The 25906-nt window shown below is 37.7% G+C and overlaps 1 protein-coding gene across 6 annotated transcripts in view; it reads left to right on the top strand.

Annotated features, from left to right (window-relative positions):
- The window catches only part of fgfr2 (fibroblast growth factor receptor 2), a 42506-nt gene extending 35969 nt beyond the window's left edge, over window positions 1–6537 (top strand). For 5 of the 6 annotated variants that reach the window (XM_053620584.1, XM_053620583.1, XM_053620582.1 and 2 more), the window contains 3 exons: window positions 1293–1430; window positions 3162–3267; window positions 4648–6537. In XM_053620584.1, the coding sequence (XP_053476559.1) occupies window positions 1293–1430; window positions 3162–3267; window positions 4648–4812 (409 nt within the window). In that variant the 3' untranslated portion in view covers window positions 4813–6537. The remainder of the gene's footprint in view (window positions 1–1292; window positions 1431–3161; window positions 3268–4647) is intronic. The other variant, XM_053620587.1, reaches the window with a different exon arrangement.
- The last annotated feature ends 19369 nt before the right edge of the window (window positions 6538–25906 follow it).

Below are 25906 nucleotides of genomic sequence, written 5' to 3'. Positions count from 1 at the left end.
CATTAACGCATAAATAAGAACAACAAACTGGCTGGTTTGATGAGTAGATCTCGCAGGGGGGTTAGCAAACCTGCTGAGGTTGCTGGAACTGATAGTGTGTATGTGTGTGAGTGTGCGTGTGTATGTGAAATGTATGTGAAATGCAAATCTTAATGATTTTACAGAAAGGACTTATTTCTGAGAAACAAAAAACACACTCCTTTTTAAGTCTATGTGTACAAGTGAACACTCACTCTCGAATGATCGTGTAATCGTTACAAATGGTCTGATATAGCGTTTAAACACGTGAAGGTTTCGCAACCTTTTGGAACGACGAGTTCATCTGATTGATCACACCGGGGTTAGCGCTTGCTTACAAAGTGATGCTGATTGATAGCCACATGTGTGAAAAGATACACCATCTGATAAAAGAGAAGACAAACAAAGTGGATGGGGAGGTAAACAAATGACCGGTCGCAGGAGTAAACGGTATCAGAGAGCTTCTTTGTTTTTGCGGGTCACCTGAAAGGTCCATGTAAGATGTGTTTTTGGTACATGGATGTTGTGAAATGTATATTAAGCACATTTTCCCAAGTAGTTATACTCATTACGAAAGAGCATGCTTTTCTTAACTTCGGTGGACGATGTATTGCATTAGCTATTTTGTCGTTATGTTGATTTCATCAGCATGACATTATCTGGATTTCTATTTATATCGACCTCTATATCCTGAGATGAGGTAACACAGGATCAGTGTAGATTAAAAAAAAGTCACTTCCCCGCTCTTCCTGCCTTATAGCGGTTTGTTTCCTGTGGGTCTAAACTGATGTTTGTTTTGGCTCGAACAGTGTGTGTTATTGTGGCCGTCCAGCAAGGACAAAGGCCAGCTTTCAGTCCCCTTGAGGCCGGTGTCCACTTGCCGCAGGCATGGTCTCATGGACTGGAACTCCCAGGAGAAAGACTGCATTTAGTCTCCTACAGTCTTTGCTTTGTTAGTACTGTATAATGATCGTAATAATCGTAACTCCTCAATGACATGAATGGATCAGTATTTGTGACTCGGACAGTGAAACGCAGTTCATTTCCCATTTAAGTTTACACAGCTGCAATTGATTTCTACAATATGTAATTCATCTTAACCATTTATGTTGAGAGTTCATCATAGTTAACATTGTGAATGTAGATCTGCTGCACACTTCAGTGTCATTCACTAAGCAACTTCAAGATTGTGTTGTGTTTAGGAAAAAGTCATGGAATATGCCACATGAACTGAACGAGGTGAGGATTAATATGTGAATTTGGTATTTTATCAGATGGTCATTCGGGGTGCTCATGTGGGAGATCTTCACATTGGGTGGCTCACCGTATCCTGGAATTCCTGTGGAAGAGCTCTTCAAACTCCTAAAGGAGGGCCATCGCATGGACAAACCAGCCAACTGCACCAACGATCTGTAAGTCATGTCCATGTCCTACATGACAAAATGCTGATGTCGGCATGGGCCAATATTAACCATTGTATGATAGTATACCAATAATTTGATAGAAATGGGTATTAGAGAGTCATCATTTTTCAGTTGGAACAGCTCATGTTATTTAAGCTTATTTTGAACTCATCCAGTGGACAGAATTTTTAATTCCTTGAGTAAACCTATACATACTAACACTTCCTTTAAATGTGACATTACAAGCTAAATTAAGAGAGTTATTTATGCAAGCTTCCAAACAGGACTCCTAAACTCTGCATCTTTATTTTATTTATTTATTTATTTATTTATTTTTTAGCTAGATAGCTATCTAGCTTATGTATGTAGTGTTTTATGAATATAATGTAAACCCCTCATTATGAGCACAGTTATAATCAAACTTATTAATCAACTTTATATCCAGAAATAGTATTAGTAGAAACATATATGCTAACTATTAAGTGCTTTTTGTTTATCTAGTCAAAGCTAGCTATATTTAATATGTTTAATATGGCAAGCTAACTATCTATGTTTAGCTAATGTATACCAATGCTAGTAAATGTAGCTAGCTTATTTAATACCATGCCAATGTGAGTTAGCTAGCTTTTTGTGATGATTAAAAACTATGTCTCTTCAACATACGACATGACTTTTGTGTAAGCAATACGGATGTACCTGAATACGAAATACATTATTCAGACCGAACAGATACATGTTCTAAACAGATGTACAAATACAGATGTGAAATGGAGGCACACTTTTATTAACATTTCAGTAACATGAATCTTTATTAGTTCATCCTTAGTAACTGCCTATTTTGGGAAAATTAAGCTACCTAACTAAATTCGTTAGAAAATATCGCAGGCAGTTACAAAAAATCAAAAAATACTCTCTAATTGAGAACAGTTATGCACTCGAGTGATGTAGCTGAGGTTGAGGAACTGTCAGAGCTTGAATTCACAGACTCCTCTGGGTTTTACTCTATTGTGTTCCAGTGTGAGTGGCAGAGTGGTAGGGTTCATTAAATGGAAAAAAAAGTGTTCCAGTTTAGGCCTGCCCACTTTGGTTTTAAATCCAAATCTACATACAGAATTGGAGGTTTAGAGCACTAAACAGATACAGATACAGACTGTGTCAACGTACTACAATGCTAGTAAGCAGAATAATTAAGTTATTTTAGCCAGTGAACGATATCTCGAATTCAAGGCAGACTAGATCAACATGGTCATCACATTGCCACTGCATGTTCTTTGGCTGTTTGTGCTCTGTTTGATGTCAAGATGCAGTCCTTTTCACTCAGCATATTTACCTCAAGTACATTATATAAAAGACATTTCTCAGGCAGATTAAATTTCTTTTCCATATTTAGATTTAATTCCTGTTTTTCAACATGCGGTGTTAATTGTCAACTCATAATGACTGACACACGATAGTGATGCAGTTTGCTTCTCAATGCCCTTTGAAAAATAATCTTTGTAACTGTAAGAATTGTTTGTATTACCAATTAAACAATTTTTTAAAAATTCTTGGCAGTACTCAGACAGCTGTACTTCAAGTTGTTTCTATACACCCTGTAATGTAGTAATGTAGTGGAGTTTCTATTGGATTGTATTACACATCATGGTTTTGGGTCTAGTTGTAGTGGGACGGTGCATGATATCAGCTGTTAACTTTCATTTTGTTGTCTCTCTCTTTTGCTCTCTTTTCTCGGATTCACAGGTATATGATGATGAAAGACTGTTGGCACGCAATCTCTTCACAAAGGCCCACATTCAAGCAGCTGGTGGAGGATTTGGACCGCATTCTCACGCTGGCAAGCCAAGAGGTGAGACGGATGGACACGTGCATGCACACACACACACTGAAATACACAACACATATTTCGTTCATGTCCACCGGAGCTGCTCACACATCTTCCTGCAGTCCTGGAATTTATCAGTTGAGGTCTATTCTGGCTTCAGCCTGCAAGATTGAGCAAGAATCAGGGAGGAAAATGATAGAGAGAGAGAGAGGAAGAAATCATAAGATGGGTTTTACAGCAGCGCTCAGGGTCAAGAGTTACATGAGCCCTGATTTGCTCCAGGCCTCAACCCCTGCACTAACATTGCTTAATTTCTGGCCACATCTCTCCACACCGAGCGCCAGCCCCGATTCTTTCCATCCCGAGCTGTCATCCGGCATATCCGCATAACAGAATGCAGCATGGCACAGGATGGAAATCTGTCAGGACTTGTAGGTTTAGTTTGGATCTGGAAAGCGTGCCAAGAACCCCAGTGTCTCTCTGGTTTTGAACTTTTGAAATGCAATAAGTGGCTTTTGCGTGCTCTTTCTCTCTCTCCTCCTCCCCAGTCTTGCTCTCTCTCTCTCTCTCTCTCTCTGTCTCTCTCTCTCGCTCCCTCACCAACCCCAAACCTCTCAAACTGCTCACAGATGTGAAGGTCTTTAGTAATGTGAGCCGCCTTGTGTTGAAGTGGGGGAGTCCAAACCAAACGCTAGCCTTCAGATACCAAAACCTCTTCCTTTGCTTTCAAATTTTCTCTCGATGCCACAAGAAGGGTGTGTGTGTGTTTGTGTGTGTGTGTGTGTGTGGGGTGGCGGGGGGTGTCTGGGAATGGATTGAGTTAACTAGAGAAAAAAAAACCCTCTTTCCCATTTTCCAGAAAAATTTATTATATGTGAAAGATGGGGTTTCTTTGAAATACTTTGGTGTGTAGTGTTGCATTTCACTGGATCCTGTAGTTGTAAACACATGTTTGCCGTCTACTCGACACGAGCTTACATTTCTATTTCCCATTAGTCTGAAGGGAAGTGTACTTTTCTCTTTCTCTTTTGCGATTCTTTTATCCTTACAACCTCTTAAAAGCGCTTTTTGGTTGGAACAGCACTTAGGCCGCAGTGTCATTTCATTAGACACCATTTGTACAAATACTGTTTTTGTGAATAGCGTAATGACGTTTTTCAGAAATCTTTGCCTCGTTGGAAATATTTAAATCGGACCCATAGATTGTGGGGGAAAAAGTAATATCATCTTGCTTTGTGTGAAGCTGATAGAAATAAAAAAGGAGCTGCTGAACATTTTGTAAATCTGTCTGAAAAGGAAACTTGCATTTATAATAGAATAAGGATGTGTAAAAAGGATGTGTGTAGGGATGTGTTCTCTCGCTTTATGTGTCTTGAAGCCTGTATCTTCTCTCTCTTTCTGTAGGAATACATTGACCTGTGCGCTCCAGCAGAGCAGTACTCGCCATGTTTCCCGGACACTCGTAGTTCCTGCTCGTCTGGAGACGACTCGGTGTTCTCTCACGAGCCCTTACCGGATGAGCCGTGCCTTCCCAAATACCAGCACATTAACGGTGGCATGAAAACATGAGGCTCCTGGAAGCACACGATACACCAGCAGGAGACATGTGTGTGTGACTTCTCAAACTCTTGTCTTCCTTTACTTTTTGCCTCGTTTCCTTCCCTCGCTGCTCCCACTGGACTTACGGAGCATGGGATGCAGGGATTCCCGGCAATGCTGCTGTCCTTTAAAATGAACTAGTCAGTGTGTGATGATACACAAAATGTGCACACATACATGCGCTCTCTCTAAAAAAAAAAAAAATGACCAAGCTCTTAAAAAGATTGTGGACTCAACACTTTTTTTTTAAACTTTGACTGAAATACAAATGATTCCCAAGGGTCCTCTCTCTGTTATTTTTGTTTTGTTTTATTATTATTTTTTTTAAACTTGTTTTGCTTTGTGTTCTCAACGTTCTTCAGCATTTCTGGCCAGTGATTCCACAGTGCAGCTTGGCATTCCAAGGACTCTTCATTACCAAGGGGGGGGGGGGACGAAGGACCACACTAAATGAAATGAGCGAGAGACTAAAAGGGAGAAAAACAGGAAACTTGTTAAAAAGGAAAAACTCCAGCTAGCACATAAAAGGACATAACTGCTTATGGTCTATGTTTGAACGATCACCCCCCCCCCCACCCCCTGCCACACACACACACACACATTCCGTTTTTATATTGATAACACAGTTATCAAATGAAAGCCCATGCAGTTATTCCTAAAGGATAAAAAAAAAAATTACATGGTATATAGTTTTGGGTATATTTGTAAATATATTAAAAATATGTAAAATATATAAATTTATATATAAATATATTTACAGTGAATTATTTTTTGTATGGACTCCTGAATAATTCCTCTTATTGGTTCACTTTCCAAGTGGACAGATTTCCTGGCAACGTTTTTTGTTTGTGCTTTTTTTTCATTGTATTTTTTTTTTCTATTATACAGCATTTCCAGAAATACGTTCTCTCTCTCTCTCTCTCTCTCTCTCTCTCTCACACACACACACACACACACACACACACACACACACACACACACAAAGATATATTCAAAGGAACCTGTCTTAACTTCACTTGCTGATACAGCATCGGACTTTCAGGGAAAGAGATAGCACGTTAATTTATTGACTTACTGTTTTTAAAAAAAATGAATCAAAAGTACAAAAAATCGATACAATAATGAAAATGTTAATTAATTACAGTAGAAACAATTATTCATAATGAATATATTTTTTTTAACTTAAAGAGATATTTCATTGACGCAACGGTACAAAGAATATTTTTTTTGTAGTGGGTACTCAGCATATTCATGCTTCCAATGTTTTTATATACACAGATGTGAATATTAAGTTAAATATAAAATAATGTACATTTTTATAGCCAGCTAATCCCTTTTGTTTTGTAGAGGATCTTGTTTTAACCAGCTAATTTTTACTCCGTGCCAAGGTTTCGCATTTGAATGTGATAAATTCAGGATATTTGTTAGGGATATAAAGGATGGAATTGCAGAAACACCCATTAGCCTTCTATTAATTGATTTACAGGTACAAAGTAGTTTTTCAGAATCATTCATTCATACACACACACACACACACACACACATGCACATGCAAAAGTATTACAATTTTTCAAGTGTTCATTTTCATTATCTACCTGACAGATGAGATGATATTGTTCTCAACAAGTGTTCCTGATAGATTTGCAAAATTAAAGATGAAAAAAATGAAAACTGCCAGTTACTTATTTTCTTTTCACTATCATCAGAAAGCTATGCACATTCAATTACGAGTTCTTATATTCACGTTCGCACAATCTTATATGTGTCTGTGTGTACTAACAAAACATAAAACAGCTTTTTGTATTTTTTTCAGTCTTTCAGAAGAAACAAGTTTTAACTGTTTAATCATTATAATTATTGTTACATATTTCCATACTGTGTGGGGTTCACACTTAGGCTACGTCCACATTAATCCAGATACGTTTGTAAATGCATGTTTTTCTCTACGTTTTGGCCTTCCTGTCTTGTGACCCATTTAACTCAAAACAAACGAGACGGTGGGCAATGCTGTACTGCAGTTGTGCCGGCTGTCCAGTTTGATAGCTTTCTTAAAGATTATTGGTGCTTTGTACAAGCTTCAGATTGCATTTTTAAAACGCCTGACGGAAATGACACAGGCCAAAGTGTTTTTTACGCATGTGCAGTATAACGATGGAAATGTTTTAAGACTTTTCAGTGTGGACGAGCAATTTTTGGAAAAAGTTTGGAAAAGGCAGTGTAGACGGAGAGCGTTGGAAAACGAAAATGCGGTTTTCAGATCTGTCCGGGTTAATGTGGATGTAGCTTTATGTAAATGTAGAAACCTTATGCGATCTTTGGTTTTCTCTCTGGAAGGTCTATGTGTTCCAGGTTTAACCCTTTAGGAAGCTGAGAAGCTTTAAATATCCAATGAATCTGTAAAGAACATGTGAAGAACTGTTTTTCTCTTAGAGTGTATATTTAGGGAGAATTTTGCATTCCCTTTCTTGCAAGATATGCATACATTACATTACACATCTTTTTCACTTTCACATCTATTAGAAACAGAATTTTTCTTCTTCTTCCACTTCTTCTTCTTCTTCTTCTTCTCATTATTATTATTATTATTATTATTATGATTATTATTATTATTATTATTAACATTAGTAGTAGTAGTAGTAGTAGTAGTAGCAGTAGTATTACATATTTCTTCAGGAATTATAGTAGTAGTAGTAGTAGTAGTAGTAGCAGTAGTATTACATATTTCTTCAGGAATTAGAGGAGGCTTCACCATTCTTGCGTGACTGCATATCCGCTTCACTGTTTTCCATTCAGCTGGCATTGTGCAGCTTAATCTCAGAAAAAGCCCCTCAGTCTCATCCCACTTTTTAGACATGTCTATTCATGTCCTCGTGGAGAACCTGACAATGTCCCTCTCTTTGCCTTCTGCTGGGAAGAAAAAAGAATAGCAGCACACACCTATCATTATGACTGAAATGAGCCTTCTATGAGAAAGACACTTTAGACACTGATACTAGCATTAAGACTTTACTGCATTTGGCGTGAAACTCACGAATGAGATTAGAACATTTTTTCTGCCGGTTGCCAGTTGTCAAGGAACATAATTTTATAAAGCAAGATTTACAACACAGTGAAAAAAATGGATTAAAAGCAGTTGTGCCTCAACTGTTTGGATTTTAAATTATTTCTATTTAAAATCTGTGCATGACAAAATAGCGCCGAACCAAAACTGGATGTTTAAAGATTGGAAAAAGAGCATGTGATGTCCAGGTTCGGTCTTCAGATTCCTGTTCTTGGCTGACAGAATGCAAGCCAATGTGGTCTTCTGCTGTTGTAGTCCATTCACCTCAATGTTCAACATGGTTGTGCATTTTAAGATGCTTTTCAGCTCTGCACGGTTGTAAAGAGATTTTGTTTGAGCTACCATAGCCATTTCTCCTCTGATCGCTTCATCAACAAGGCGTTTCCACACTACTCACTGGATTTTTTTTATTTTTTTTATTTTTTTAACCATTCTATTTAAACTCTAGAGACTATTGTGTGTGGAAATCCCAGGAGATTTTCTAAAATATTTAAACCAGTTTGTCTGACACCAATAACCATACCATGGCCAAAGTCACTGAGATCACATTTCCCTTTATTGATGTTTGATGTGAACATTAACAGAAGCTATTGACCAGTATCTGCATGATTTTATGCACTGCGCTGCTGCAACATGATTGGCTGATTGGATAACTGCATGAATGCAAAGGGGGTCAGATGTTCCTATTATGGCAGCCAGTGAGTATATATATCTATAGGTTAGCATATGCTGAAACATTCATGCATTCAAGGAATCATTACATTATTTCTTTTAGCTTGATTATGTGAACTATTGATAGCTGTTTTTTAGAGATCACCATCACACCTTTTCATCCAACACTCCATAAAATGCGTTCAACTTTGCTGTGGTCCCAACCATCATCTGTTAGGGTGGGATTGAGTGTTTGCACAGCACTCACTCTCTGGAATGTCAACAGCAGTCAGACCTTGGTGGGATCAGGATCTGAGATAAGGGCCTGGGGATGGTGTTAGGCATTTAAAGTTAATAGTTAATCAGTAATATGGGCCACTATAAACAACCTGACCACATACACCACATGTGTGCTCTTCCACTCAATTCAAAGCCATTCATCCATAGAGAAATAATGTGCAGAACTGTGTGAACACTGAATAATAGGATTTGCTGTGTTCCAGCGCTAAGTCAAATATTTTAAGACGCAAAACATATGAGGACACATATCTAATCTGAAAATAAGAGGTTTAACAGACTCGCAGTTACTGTCATGACATCCTCTGCCAATAAAACCAGTAATAAAGACGCAGTGGGTTTTAAATGATCTCTAATTGAAACTGTGCAGAAGAGCTGCTCCTTAGGGACATACCTTTCTTGGCTTACTTTTCCCTCATAACTCTGAATGGAATGCAGTATTTTCAGAGTCAATAAAGGTCCAAGATGCATTTCACATTAACCTTCTGGGGCTGTTAAGCCATTATTATTTGCTAAGCATAAATTTTAACTAGAGTCGTATATAATATTCAAACAAGAAAATTGTAAATGTTTTTTTTATTAAAGACGTTTTGTAAGCTAAAGTTAAAGTATGGGTCTAGGTACTTGGTCATCTAAACACATTCTCAAAATTAATTAATGCTTTGTTGTCAGGACAATATGATCATTTCACACACCAAGATGTTTTTTACAGCTGCTTCAACATACGCTAAAAAATATTACTTCCTGATGCACATGTAACTTCAAACTATTAACCCAGCTCCCCATTTCAAACACACACAAGTACACAAAGCAATGGATAAGCTGTTTGTCGTTTTTGTCTACCCACCATCAGACGCCCTCTGTTCTTTTTACTCTCGTTTTCTCTTCCTATATGCTAAAGTCACTTAGTGTCTGTTGTGTAAGTGTCTATTGTGTAGGTAATTACCTTGCAGCCTGCAGCTAGAGGAAAACTGCCCTTTGGAGTGCTCAGGGATGTCTGTGCTTGTTTTAAGGTTAGAATATAATTAAAATGAAATATTCTCCCACAACTCTACACCTTTCTACCTGTGACAACAAGAAGCTTGTGTTCAGACAAGATGGTAAAAAAATTAATTTATATTAATTTATATGTTTATATAAATGTTTATTATAATTAATTTATATGTTTCACTAATCATTCCGATCAGTGCTTTTTTTTTTTTTTGGCTTTTCAATCAATCTCTCTTTCTTTGTTTTCACTAATATCAATCCAAAACAGATTCAAATAATAGTCAAGACTATTATATATATATATATATATATATATATATATATATATATATATATATATATATATATATATAGATAGATAGATAGATAGATAGATAGATAGATAGATATAGATAGATAGATAGATATTATAGATTCATAATATATCGACACCTTTTATACATATACATCCAAAATTACTGGAACAGGAAAACCGATTCATTTCTTTTTGCTGTAGATGGAAGTCATTCGGGTTTGAGATCAAAACATGAATATGAGAAAAGTTTTTCAGCTTTAATTTCCTCGTGTTTATATGTAGACGTGTTAAACGACATAGAACATTGTGTATCAGCCAGTTTATATGTGAGCAAAAATATTGGAACATGTGACTGACAGGTGTTTCTTGTTACCCGGGGTGTCCTGTTAGATTGATTGCTTAATGAGACACAAAGATGAGCCACATACAGCTCATGATGGTAGCAGCGGAATGAATTCAGAAGTTTGCAGGAACATTTTAGACTGGCCAAGTCAATCACCAGACCTAATTAAGCATGCATTTCACCTCTTGAAGAGGAGACTGAAGGGAGAAACCCCCTGAAACAAACAACAGCTGAATGAAGCTGCGGTACAAGGATGAAAAGCATCACAAAAGAAGAAACCACCAATTTGGTGATGTCAGTGAGTCACAGGCTTGATGCAGCTATTGCAAGCAAGGGACTATGCAATCAAATAGTAAGTGTTATTTACTTTAACTTACTTCAAGACTAATTTGTTCCTATATTTTTGCTCGCCTAAAGATTGGTTGTAGTCTGATACAAAAAGTTCTATGTTTTATATTTTTTAACACATCTAGATGTATATACCAGGAAATAATAGCTGAAATCCTAAACTCTCGTCTCATATCCATCTTTTGATCTCAAACCAAATGTCTTTGGTGTATAGCACAAACAAATGAATTGGCCTTGTTGTTCCAGTAGTTTTGGAGGAGACTGTATAACAAATGCTTTTAGTATTTTGAACTTATCTGTGGATACAATATAGTTTTATTTCAGTTTCAGTGCTTTCTTGAGTAGTTCTGCAAAACATTAGTTTCAAAACGATCAGCCCAAACAATTCATGTTTGCTGAAGCTTCCTCTATAAAGAATAACAGCACTGAGAGATCTTGGACATTTCTCCACACAGAACATTTCAAGCTTCTTTATATTTTCTGTGCATATTGACTTCCCTCTTCAATTTAGAATGAAATGGTCACTGATTGCAAAATACCGAGCTTGTGTTCCAGTAAACAGTGTTGTGTTTTGTGATTTGGGTGGATGATGTTTGGGGTCATTATCTTGTCTTAAGCTAGAAAATTCTGGTGCAACCACTAGCTGTGAAACATCCCAAAATCCTTAACGATCCGCCACCAAACATGCAGATGGGGTACACATCCAACGTGTGATTCCAGTTGCCGGTTCAGAGACATTTGGTCTTTTGTGCAGCTCATCCAAGCAGCTTGTTGTGATGAAGGTGTTGTCTATTAATCCGGTTTGAAACTTGACAGCCTCAAATATCAACTAAGTCATTAAAATTTGAAATTGTGATATTAGGGTTCGATTATGTTTCTCTCAGTGTCATAATGGTGTTTTTTACCCCCTCATTATCTGACTTCCATCTGGCTCTTTTGGGTTCTTGGTTTTGCCCATGGTGATGGATGAGAACAACTTCATACTGTATTTATACCCCAAAGTATCAATAAATGGCCAGAGGAAAGTCTCGAGGGTGATAATTGCCAGCACAAATAAATCAATCATTTAAACGTTTGAGCCTGGGGCCGACTCTATGTTAGGATTTTCCCCAAAACTTGTCAAGATGATGTCACGTTAACCATGAGCCCAAAGGGACAAATGACTAATACAAACTGTCATCATTAGAAAGAGTCTTATTACCAAATCCATAAGCAAAAGCTCTGATGTAGATTTACTACTCCAAGTGAAAAAAAATGATGTTTTATGAATTCATTCCAAAAACGCTCACATGAAAGGTGTTGCTCTTTCATACAGTGAGGGAAAAAAGTATTTGATCCCCTGCTGATTTTGTATGTTTACCCACTGACAAAGAAATGATCAGTCTATAACTTTAATGGTAGATTTATTTGAACAGTGAGAGACAGAATAACAACAAAAAAATCCAGAAAAACGCACATCAAAAATGTTATAAATTGATTTGCATTTTAATGAGGGAAATAAGTATTTGACCCCTCTGCAAAACATGACTTAGTACTTGGTTTAAAAACCCTTGTTGGCAATCACAGAGGTCAGACGTTTCTTGTAGTTGGCCACCAGGTTTGCACACATCTCAGGAGGGATTTTGTCCCACTCCTCTTTGCAGATCTTCTCCAAATCATTAAGGTTTCGAGGCTGACGTTTGGCAACTCGAACCTTCAGCTCTCTCCACAGATTTTCTATGGGATTAAGGTCTGGAGACTGCCTAGGTCACTCCAGGACCTTAATGTGCTTCTTCTTGAGCCACTCCTTTGTTGCCTTGGCCATGTGTTTTGGGTCATTGTCATGCTGGAATATCCATCCACGACCCATTTTCAATGCCCTGTCTGAGGGAAGGAGGTTTTCACCCAAGATTTGACGGTACATGGCCCCGTCCATCGTCCCTTTGATGCGGTGAAGTTGTCCTGTCCCCTTAGCAGAAAAAAACCCCCAAAGCATAATGTTTCCACCTCCATGTTTGACGGTGGGGATGGTGTTCCAGGGGTCATAGGCAGCATTCCTCCTCCTCCAAACACGGCGAGTTGAGTTGATGCCAAAGAGCTCCATTTTGGTCTCATCTGACCTCAACGCTTTCACCCAGTTGTCCTCAGAATCATTCAGATGTTCATTGGCAAACTTCAGACGGGGATGTATATGTGTTTTCTTGAGCAGCGGACCTTGCGCGCGCTGCAGGATTTCAGTCCTTCACGGCGTAGTGTGTTACCAATTGTTTTCTTGGTGACTATGGTCCCAGCTGCCTTGAGATCATTGACAAGATCCTCCCGTGTAGTTCTGGGCTGATTCCTCACTGTTCTCATGATCAATGCAACTCCACGAGGTGAGATCTTGCATGGAGCCCCAGGCCGAGGGAGATTGACAGTTCTTTTGTGCTTCTTCCATTTGCGAATAATCGCACCAACTGTTGTCCCCTTCTCACCAAGCTGCTTGGCAATGGTCTTGTAGCCCATTCCAGACTTGTGTAGGTCTACAATCTTGTCCCTGACATCCTTGGAGAGCTCTTTGGTCTTGGCCATGGTGGAGAGTTTGGAATATGACTGATTGATTGCTTCTGTGGACAGGTGTCTTTTATACAGGTAACAAACTGATATTAGGAGCACTCCCTTTAAGAGTGTGCTCCTAATCTCAGCTCGTTACCTGTATAAAAGACACCTGGGAGCCAGAAATCTTTCTGATTGAGAGGGGGTCAAATACTTTTTTCCCTCATTAAAATGCAAATTAATTTATAAAATTTTTGACATGCATTTTTCTGGATTTTTTTGTTGTTATTCTGTCTCTCACTGTTCAAATACAACTACCATTAAAATTATAGACTGATCATTTCTTTGTCAGTGGGCAAACGTACAAAATCAGCAGGGGATCAAATACTTTTTTCCCTCACTGTAGTTCACCTGGGCTGTCTTGACCACATGTTTCTAAAAACCTGTAATGGAAATCCTGAAACCTAGTTGTAGACATTTGCCTCCAAACACTGGGAGGTGACTGGACCAAGGCGAAGTGAAGGAGAGAGAGAGAGCTTTGAAAAGGTGCTTTGTGTTGGTCTCCAGGCCGAAGGAGGTTCAGGCCTGTCAGCATTTATGGTTCTAGGCAGAAGGCCAGCAGCTCACTGGCACTGGTGATGGGGCACACATATTCAGGGCCCATCACGTTCACCTAGCTTAGTCCTGATTCCCACTGCCATGAGGGTGGAAAAAACATCTTACTCCAGTGGTTTCCCAAACTTTTTTCCACAAATCGATTCACATGATTGAGTGCATAAGAGGTATCAAGATGGTGGCATGTGCCAAGGGAAGTTTTAGCAGCAGGGAGGATTTTAGAGGGAGGAGTTAAAGAAGTAAACTGAAAAAGAAGTTTGTGTTGGATGAATTAAAGTAATCAAAAGTGATTTATGGTGTTTATGTAATGCTGTACGGTGTTTACACAATGTCAACAGCAGTGCTGTTTCAAACTATTCTAATCAGTTAAGTTACAACAAGAGTACAGTTAAGAAATATAAATAAAAGAGTGGTGAGGATGGAGAGTCTTTCCTAACTTTTGCTGCCTTCGTTTTCTTTGAAGAGTTTCAGTCATGACTAGTAAAACGATATCTGTGTATTGTTTCCAGCTGCATGGTTCAAACCTATACAGAGCCTAGAGAAGTGAAGTGAAGGGGTCTGCTGTTAGCTATGGTTTTATGGTAGCTATAGAGCATTCCGTGAGTGAGAAAGGGTGTGTGTGCAAACGAGAATGTTTTTTCATCCTTCGACTCCTTCTGCTCTGACACTGTACAGCGGGGATAATTCAAGAAACATTTAGAATGATGAGAAAAGAAGCCCATATTAAAAGGGGTGTTGAGCAAGAGCTCAGAAGCCCCCTGGCCAATGACCCACCACCAAAGAACTCCCAAGCTGATGGATTTAGCCCAAACTAAGCAAATTACAGAAGAAGATCTTTTTATATGTATCTCAGAGACCCCAAAACACTGCAAACATCCAAAGACCAACTCTGCTATAAAGAATACGGAGGAAAGGGTAGGGAAAAGCTCACATAAATCTCATCCATCAAATTCAGTGTTATTAGTAGCATTAGACTTTAGATATTTTAGAATTTCCAAATAAAACCACTGCACAATCACAAAGCTAGACTAACATCACTTTCCCACAATTCAAAATTGTTGCCCTGTAAAATCTATTTTCTTCCCAATTAAAACCAAACTTGGTTCCAGATAATCGCAAGCTTGAAATATAATCTTTGACCTGCAACATTTTTTTTAGGAAACCAAAGCATACGTAATTAGTATGGAAACATATGGAATGCTTCTGTCTATCCCAGCTGTACAGCAGTGGTGTTGGAGGACACATCATCGCCTAGTTTCTGTTTAGTGAAGTGCTCAACCCCAATTCAGGCCAGCAAATGACATAATCTCTACTCTTAAGAGCTACATACTACAACACTATAAACATGAGCACTTGGTTGATAGCAGAAGCTTAACACCTGCTGCAACGTCCTCAGTCTCTCCACGAGCCAGTCATGTAGCCTTGGACACACTGGAATAATCGCTGTGTACTGTAGTAATCGGTTGTATGAATGGAAAACACCCTGAATGCCATTAATATCAAAGCAATTGTATTTAACTGATTTTTTGATGGCATATAAATAATGACATATCAAAGGCTATGCATCCTTGTCCTAAATTAAACACTGTAACCTAATACACACGCTTCCAGTCATCATATTTTGTATATATAATATATAACAGTTGTTCTCAAAGTGGGGTCCATGAAGTGTAGCCAAATGGTCTGTAAATAAAAAAAATTGGTACAGTGGTGGAAATCACAATCCACATTATCAAAGCTATTATATTTAGGGGTCCAAGCACCACAGTCAACTCATGTCTATTGGTAGACTGTCAACTCATTCTATTTGGTAGAATAATCAGAAAGCTTTATGGCTTCAACAATTGTATGTGAAAAATGTAAATAATATTTACAAAATGAATACTTACTAAAGGCGTCCCTGGCTACAAATGAATTTGATTGAATTTTGAATCTTGAATAATAGTATAACAGTATAGAGCAGCCAGTAAAGGCTGGTTATGGAAGGTTTCCCCTAAATCCTGCGTAGATTGTTTGGTAGTCATTTTGAATGTGTTTGTGTTCTAATTACTTAGCAATTTACCAGAAATACATAAACATTCACTAAGGAACCTTGTAGTTATTAGTGACCAAGCTATAGTATGCATAGCAAACAATTAGAAGCACACTGTTATCTTATCCCACCTTTTTTCCCCCTACAATCTCTAAACCTGGATATTTGTGTAAATTTGATTGGATTGAAATTGTGCTAATAATCCTTAGTGTATTCTTGTCCTAATGGAGTAGTAGCCAAACTTTGAGGGATAAGTGAAGATGCAGCACACTGAATCACATTAGTCTGGGCAGGGATGACAGATTTTATGTTACTGGATTTGTAAGGTGTTATATTTCCTGGTTGATCCTTTTCTAGTGGTGTTTGGCATCTGGCATCTCTCTATTAGGGTTTTTATGTGCACCAAGTGTATCCAGATTAGCAACATTTTAGTGCAAAGGCTTGTGATTCAAGGGTTACAGTTTCTCTATTTAGCTTGACGTAACTCTGCTATGCCTTCCTCCCATCTTAGACAGGAAGGTTGGCCACATACTCACACTGACGTCTTGTTTTGGCTCCTTTCAGTCTCTGTTTTATATTTTTCAGATAATCTAATAAGTCTTACCCAAGTCTGGATTGATTCTCTCTCAGTCATTCAACAGTCAACAGCGTCATGTGTTTCTATTTTGATATGTTATTGTCTATGTCTTTTTGTTTTCTCCTGAAGTCTTGCCAATGCACATCAGTATCAAGATGACACATTTTAAGTTGCTTATCGCTGTTTATGCCAGCTCTTGTATATCCTGGTGAATTTCATTATTTCTCACTCTGCCTCTCCAAATGATAGCCTGGTCGTTCTTGCAAAGTGGTATAGTTGCAAATTAAAGCCACATTAATAAAGGAATAGAGAATTTATGCAGAGGATAGATGTTAAGAATATATCCAGCTACTTGATATCTATTTTATGTTGTGTCAGCATCTTTTTTTTATTTCAAGCAGATGTAGAATAACTCATGATGATTTAGTAACATCCATATATATATATATATATATATATATATATATATATATATATATATATATATATATATATATATATATATCATTAATCTACAGTAAACCTTTAAAAACTCTACTGTTACAGTCCAGAAGCAGAGTTTCCAGACAGCAAAGCTACTGCTAAGCCATAATTCTGTGTGTATACTCCCACCTTTTCTCCAGTTGCAGTGCCTGCCTCGCTTCCTGAGTCTGATAAGTACACCAGAGTGAAGTGAAGCTTTTTATGGAAAGCAATGTTGGTGAATTTCAGTATCACTGCATGGCAAAAGCATGAACTTTATATGCACAAAATTCTATAAAAATTTGGAAATTCCATCAAACACTAAACTTGTTAGAAGTTGCAAAAACATCACCAATTTCAATTTGAAAACAAACACATACAAGTCTGGATCTGGACCTTAAAAGCAACTTCAGACCTTTAGCTGATATACAAATTTAGCTGATATACAAATATACAAAGCCTGACCCCATAGCACAAACTGAAAGGATTGATGGTATACCAAATTTCTTACATACAGTACAATACACAGTATACTTTAATGATCATTTGAAAGTGTTAAATTCCAAATTGCCACCCTGAGCACTTTACCTGCACACGTTACCTTAACTATTTGCAATAAATGGAGATAATTGCCTTAAATACCTTAATATGATCACACTCCCTGCATGAGGTGAGGCTTAATGCTTTGCTGATTAAGGTGTTTGTGTCATTATCTCAAATTTGTGCTTTTTTTTCACTTTATTGTGGTCAGGGTTGTGGCAGACCTGCAGACTTTCCTGTGCACAAGGAGAGTGATTTCATCTCGGATGGAATGCCAGTCAATCACAGAGCACCATGTACACATGTTCATGCACTCATTCACATCTATGGGCAATTTAGCATAGCCAGTCTGACTACTTGCCTATTTTTGGACAGTATGTGGAATCTGGAGAGGCCAGAGGAAACTCATGCAAAGACAGGAAGAACATTCATAGCCCAGGATTGAACCAGGTACCCACTATGCCTCCATGCCACCCTTTTCACAGTATTATGCTAATTTATATGACTATTTTCAAGAAAAGAATGTGCTTATTTAAATTAAACCGTAAATATGGAACTAGCCAACTCTACAGCTAGTCACAGGATGGATCTTCTTATTGGTCATATTGTGCCCTTTATACGGTGTAAAAGCCATGTTTTACTATATATAATGCACATATTTAAAAGAGAGTGGGAAGTCATTTTCACTGATGGTTACTGCTAACATAGAAACTGGCATAATAAACAAGCTGTTGCCTCCTTGCTATGGAAATAAGCAAAAGAAAGAAAAACCTGAACAATACTTGACCTCAGCCAGGCTACCAATTTGGTGTTTAAAGGTATTTCCCATATCCAAAATAGCAAATAAATAGGAGACTGATGTTGTAAAACAGAAAATAACTAGATGTGAGGAGAGAGATGTAAGCCTTATGGTGAGGCCAGCGTTGTGTGGACATGCATACTATTTGCCCTCACTAAACATCCAAAACTTCTAGACTTTGTTTATAGAGATGCTTCCTCAAGTTCTACACAGTGAGAGAGAGAGAGATCATGTAGGATTTTGGGTTTGGAAAATAGATTCATGGCAAAGGACGTTTGTTTTTCCATTCAGCTTTGGGGTAGGAAGTGTGAAATATGTGTTTGCTTTAAAAGAGCTATTATTTTTCCTTCCATCCAAATGGCCAAATTAAACAGAGCCTTACATTTGAAACACACATGGTGACAAACTAATGAGCACAAACACGCTAAAAAAACCCAGAGATCTGGAGTTACCCCAATCACATTTCACATTTGTGGCTGAAGTCTAGACTCTCTAACAGAGCTCATTTGTTTTTATAACGTTTCTGAATACACAGTGGGTCTGATGTCACAGCCATAGTGTTTAATGATCAGTCCATCACCTTAACTCATTAAAACATATTATTTCACCCAAAATGCTGTGTCTGCTGGATTCTACCAATACTGGTAAAGTGTCAGGAATTTTAGGTCAAGCTGTCAGTAACATATCTGATGAAGCCTAAAAAACTATTGAATAGGTCACAATAACAATGCCATACATTACAGTGCTCATACTGTACCAGCATTCAGTGACTGAAATTAATGTGAAATTAATATCAATAGCTGCACCAAACACATCACACAGCCATACACATTAGAACAACAAACAGGACAATATCGCTTCCATGTCAGTCACACTGTTGTGCAGAAAATAATTCCCCAACCAAATAAACAGTGGTGTTCAGTGGATCAGTGGTGTTCAATTAAAACCTGGAAATAAACAGAAAAGAAATGTTCAATATCTTGACTATTTACAATTCTTCACTATTTCTAGTTCACTACTAGAAGTACAGAATATTTTAATTTTAAGAAAATTTGTCATATTGACCTTGTTAATTCCTTGAGTCTTATCCCTTCCTTTGTTCAGCTGGCTTTAGATTTGGTCTAAAATGGATCGTCTGGTGTTACACAAAACTGTGGGGTCCATGCCAGCTTAAGTGCTTTCTATACTTTGCATTGAAAATTAAATCATAGGCATTCAATGAAAAATAAGACTTTTTATTAGTGGTATCAGACTTTTAGACTCCACCGTATATAGTAAGTGTACTTAATAAACTGGAAATGCAAGTACACTGATGATCCACTTTATTTATGCAGTTATCTAATCAGCCAATCATGTGGCAGCAGCGCAATGCATAAAATCATGCAGACACAAGTCTGCACAGAGCTTCAGTTAATGTTCACATCAAACATCAGAATGAAGAAAAGGTGTGATCTCTGTGACTTTAACCATGGTATGGTTGATGGTACAAGATGGGTTGTGTCATGTCACAGCAAACCAAACTACAGTTCCCATCCTGCACTGCGGCCTACAAACATGGCCACCATGGACTACACTACCCACACACACACATGTTCACCTTCTCGGGAACACTAGGCAGAAACACCTGTTCCCAATCACACTCACAATCACATCACACTATAAAAGAGACTGCTCATTCATAATGTACTTGCGAAGTAATATGTGCAGTTGCCATTGTCTCTGTCATTTACCAAGTGGTTACCTTGTTCCTTGTGTTTACTCATGGTTTTTGATCTTGTTTCTGGTTGCTTGGTTTTGATTCTTGCCTTGCTTCGTTTGTGCCTGTATGTTGATCGCCTGACCCCTTGCCTGTTATTTCGTCCACACCTCTGTCTTACAATTAGGATTTATCTGCATGCCTCAGTTCAATAATGCTCTGAACTGCGATTGCATCCGTCCTAAACCTCATTTCATGACAGGTTGGTTTGAGTATTTAATTAACTGCTGATCTTCTGGCATTTTCACATACAACAGTCTCTAGAGTTTACACAGAATGGTGCGAAAAAACAAAATACATTGTGTGAGTGACACGTCTGTGGGTGGAAGATGGTGAGATTGTTTCGAGCTGCCTGGAAGGATATAGTGAAGGATCTCTGAAACTCATAGAATAACTCTTTACAACCATGGTGAGCAGAAAAGCATCTCAGCATGCACAAAACATTGCACCTTGAGGTGAATGAGCTACACCAGCAGAAGACCACATAAGGTTCCACTCCTGTCAGCCAAGAACATGAATCTGAGGCTATCATGGGCACAGACTCATTGAAACTGGACAGTTGAAGACTGGAAAAAAAAATGACCTGCTCATTTTCCAGTCTTCAACTTTCCAGTTTCGGTGAGTCTGTGCCAGTGATAGCTTCTGATTATCTGCACTGTGCTGATGTTGACTACCTACATGTAAAGGAAAATGTTTCTATCATTCTAAGAAGCATGGCTTATGTGTTTGACAAAGCTGATTTAAAACTATTTTTAATTACATGCTTGGTCATTTGGGAGAGATCTTCTTTGGTTAGAGACTTTACTTTCATCTTCAGTGACAGGTTTAAAAGGCTATTTATTTGAATCATTCTTATTCATGGCATTAAGAAATAAAAATGAATATTTTCCAAATCCATAACCACCATATTTGAATATTGTATGAGTACAGTAGACTAAAGAGTAATACTGACTACATATTGCAATATTGAACTAAGTAGTTGAACAATAACAATAATAACAGAGTTTAGAAAATCTTGAATATTTTCCAAAATTCAGTATGAAAAGGTAAGTAACATTTGATAATTTATTTCTTGCTGTAGCAGTAAAACACAGGATTTAGGATTTCAAACATAAATATCAGCAACAATCTCTAATCATAGGGTTGGCGGTTCGATTCCCGGCCCACATGACTCCACATGCCAAAGTGTCCTTGGGCAAGACACTGAACCCTAAGTTGCTCCTGATGGCAAGCTAGCACCTTGCATAGCAGCTCTGCTACCATTGGTGTGTGAGTGTCTGTGTGAGTGGGTGAATGAGACACAGTGTAAAGCGCTTTGTAGAACCGCTAAGGTTAAAAAAGTGCTATATAAGTGCAGACCATTTACCAAAAATCTATGCATCTAATGCAGAGCAATGTTCGATGTACCAGAGTCTACCTTATTCCCCTGCTTATTAAGATGTTTCATTTAAAACACAATTTAATTCACATACAGTTAACCAATGCATCATTTAACCATAGTTGTGGAGGGTTTCATGCTTCTATTATTACCTTTCACTTTTTGGCAATTTGGTAGGTTGGGGCATCTTTTTAGGTCGGCTGTGGCTCAGGTGGTAGAGCGGGTTGTTGACTAATCGTAGGGTTGGCGGTTTGATTCCTGGCCCACGTGACTCCACGTGCCGAAGTGTCCTTGGGCAAGACACTGAACCCCAAGTTGCTCCCAGTGGCAAGTTAGCGCCTTGCATGGCAGCTCTGCTACCATTGGTGTGTGTGTGTGTGAATGAGACACAGTGTAAAGCACTTTGGATAAAAGTGCTATATAAGTGTGCCATTTACCATTTTATCTTGATTTTGATGAAAATTATTAAGTTGTAAACATATGTACATGACTTAACTAACTTTATTCTTATTTTGTTACAGTATATATATATATATATATATATATATATGTATATATATATGTGTGTATATATATATATATATATATATATATATATATATATATATATATATATAAAATGTTGTTGTGCGCATATTTAAATATCCCTCAGTTGCAGCAATTTGTATAGTGTGTAAAACGTCACCCTTGCCAACCCCCATAAATCCTAGCCTCCAGTGTTGTGTGGGATTATGGGGTGATTAGCTGTGTTTCATTGTGTCTGTCTGCGATACTATCTCTGTGGCCTCCTCGGTCCGTTCCAAGCAGACATTGTGGTGCCACAAGCCCCAGAACTGGTAATGGACATGCTTCCTCCAGAAACCAGTGTGTTCTGGATCTGAAGAGAAAACCATGGCGGAATGTAGGCTGGATGAATACTGTCTAAATCATGTGTCTAAATTATGGAACATTTGGTAAGCTTTGTTTTATTTTCCTGCTGTTTGGTGCAGCTAAAGTGGGAAGTGATATCACTTGTGTGCCTTGTACTCCACATTCCAAATTCATATTTATATCTGGATCATATTATATCATATTATATTTTCAGCAAACACCAAGCACAGAAACATACATCTATACATTCTGTAGGCAGTGACAGAGAAGAGATTTGTATAAAAAAAAAAAGAAAAAAAAAAAGAAAAGATTTTGAACAATTATATTTGATATCCAGGATCACACAGCCTGTCTATGCCTTCATGCAAACCCTATTTCTGCTGCATTACTGTTGTGTTAGAAAGCTAAACAGGGTGGCAACATGATTCAATATCCATGATTTTTATTGCTGTTGGTTCTTTGTCATCACACTGAGACCTGGTTAAACCCTAAATATAATAATGTGATTCAACTAAAAATGCACAGTAGGAAAGTTATTACTGTACATCTGATATTCCATTCACTTGCATCTTTCACGTCCTTAGAAATTGAGCTGTCTTTATTCCACGTCTATTTTGTTTAAATCCCACTTCATTTGTTTGGTCAGAGTTTGCATGTGTGCAGTATTTGTGGGTGAAACTGGAAAACTGAAGTGCTGTCATGCAAAGACAGAACTTCATTCATTGCTCGGCCGAGAGCGCTGACCATATGGTGCCATTTGGTTGAACCCTTTTGTCGGCGAGCCTTTGTTTAGTTTCACATGTGCTTGCTTAAAAGAATACATATATTTCTGTTTATTCCTCTAATGGAATTTGGATTTGTGTAATGGCATGTGTATAAATGTTTACAGCTATACAGACAAGAAATAAACCACTTCAACAATGATTCTTAAGACTGAGCAACTCTGGCAAACTGTCTGCCAACTGTAAACAGTACGGATTTTGAAAACGGCGTGTCGCGGAGCAACTCAACAACTGTTTAGTCTCATTTTATTTATCTCAAGGATCATGTTGCTGTGTAGGCATAGGTTTCTGACCATCTTCCGTTTAACAATTTTCTTTTCAGCTGCCTCACTGACTTCCTATGACTTTTTATGAGTGTTATGACTTCGATGAAGGTGGCATGGGTAGTGTTGCCACCTCACAGCTTCAGAATCCCTGGATTGATCCTGAGTTTTGCGTGTTCTTCCTTTGCCCATATGGGTTTCCTCTGGGTTCTGCAGTTTCCTCCCATCTCCCAGTAACATGCCAGGTGGATTTGCTCAAATAAATTCGCCATAGGTGATTTTGTGTGTGTGTGTGTGTGTGTGTGTGTGTGTGCATGCTTCACTGCCCTGGTTCCATAGACTAGCATCACCCCAGGATATTCCCTGGGTATTCATACCCAGTGTTCCTGGGATAGGCTCCAATGAATGAACAACTTTTTGTTTCAACTTAGACAAATTCTCTAAGTTGAAAATTAAAAACCTATTCCATGTGAACTAGCATATGCATTAAGAGTGCATTAATATTAACCTGTGATTTGAATTTCAGCCATCACTTCTGTCAGAGCTGCTGTTATAGAAAATTCTCACCAGTCAGGCCCAGTCTTTACTTGTAACCTTGTTTCTTTCATTTTCATGATTTATATATGTCTTTCAGAGCGAACCTTTCGAGTTTCTATGTAGAACCCTTAAACAGAGGGTTTTCCAATTACAGAGTGTTCACTATAATTGCCTTTGCATGTTAGAATTTATGCACATATGTTGTTAGATTGGGTTGATTAAAAAAATAATAATAATTAAGCACTAAAACCATAGGATGCAATAAAGTCTGTGCTATCACATTACTTACTTGGATCTTGATTGCCCCCACTTTCCTTACTCAGGCTTTCAAACAAATACACCACCTGATCAACTCTCAATGGTATACCAATGAGCTTCCTGACCCCAGAGGCCTGCTACTATTTGCTCGCTTATATTAAATTACCAAATAAGACCAAGCCTTGACTGGTAGAATTCAGAGCTGAGGTGAAGGGTTGATCAATGTTCCATACCATCTGATAGTGGCTCGTTTAGGACAATAAGGTCCAGTGTCACCTTGGAGTGCCTTGTACAATCAAACCATTTTAACCGACCACCAACCCCCAGTGGAGTAGAGTAATGAAATAGACTCAGGGGTCAGCACAATATTTATCTGGTTAACTTAAATGAAATTGCTGACCCCACTGCCCTTTGAAGATTGGGCATGCCTTGGATCAAGGGAGGTCAGAGTGTGATAAAATTAAAGAAGCCATGATTTCCTGTGACAAAAGATTTTTTTTATACAGCACATATTTTGTTTATGTTTCATTTTTTAGCTTTTTATTAAAATAAAAAAAAGGTTGACAACATACCTATACGGTTCAGGTCATAAGTTTACATACACCTTGCAGAATCTACAAAATTTTAATAATTAAAAACAAATAAGAGGGATAATAAAAATTGCATTTTGTTTTTTATTCAGTACTACTCTGAATAAGCTATTTCACATAACAGATGTTGACATACAGTCAACAAGACTGTATGTCTATATATAATAACTGAATATATACAAATGAACCAGTTCAAAGGTTTGGGAAGGCCACCGAATGTAGCGAAGTACATTTCTGTGATTAAAAATTAACTTGCTTAAGAATATGGCCAGTTAAACCTACTCTTAAAAGTAATTTTTTTTCAAAAAGTTACTCAAGTAAATGTAACAAAGTAAATGTAGCACATTATGACCCACATCTAACTAGCATACATGGAAACAGACAGTTCTTTCAAGAGTTTTCATACTCAAGGTTCACGCTCTTTTCCTTTTTATTTTTCATGTTCCAACAAATATAAGCACAGGGATCAGCAAAAACACAACCGACTGAACCCTCAGCCTTTGTAATGATCTAATCCTCTCCATCAGTATGATGAATGAGATGTCACAGCTGTTATATAAACCTGCTCTGTTTTTACATCTATAGTTATAGAGTCTTTTTCTGAATCTTTGAACCTGGGAATATGAACAGAGATTATGAACAATTTCTCTTAAATTAAAGTTATGTCTCTCTTATGAAACACGTGATAACATGAACACAAGTGGTCTAGCTCTTAACAGGTTATATGTTTAATTAATCAACCATTGTCTTGATAACTATACCATTGATGGGTAACACTTTACAACAACAGTACATGAATAACCATGAACTAATACCTGAATTAATACTTACTTAAATATGAACTAATGATGAGTTAAGGACTGTACTTATCACAAACTAATGAAGAGCTAACCTTAACCACGAAGTGAGACTTTTGAGTTCATACGTGAATAATGACCACCTTAAGTCCATGTTTGTTAGTTAATGTATTAATTAACGCACTGGGGTAAACTAAATCAATCACGCTCTATAAGAAAGAATATGAACTAAACGTGCATAATTTCAATTGTTTATATAATTTGCCATATTCAGTTGTGTACACAAACATAATTGGATGGCGGTGATCC

The sequence above is a fragment of the Ictalurus furcatus genome, chromosome 3 (genome assembly GCF_023375685.1).
Source record: "Ictalurus furcatus strain D&B chromosome 3, Billie_1.0, whole genome shotgun sequence".
NCBI classification, from domain to species: domain Eukaryota; kingdom Metazoa; phylum Chordata; class Actinopteri; order Siluriformes; family Ictaluridae; genus Ictalurus; species Ictalurus furcatus.
The sequence above is the reverse complement of the archived record's forward strand: the minus strand, read 5'-3'. Positions and strand labels throughout refer to the sequence as shown.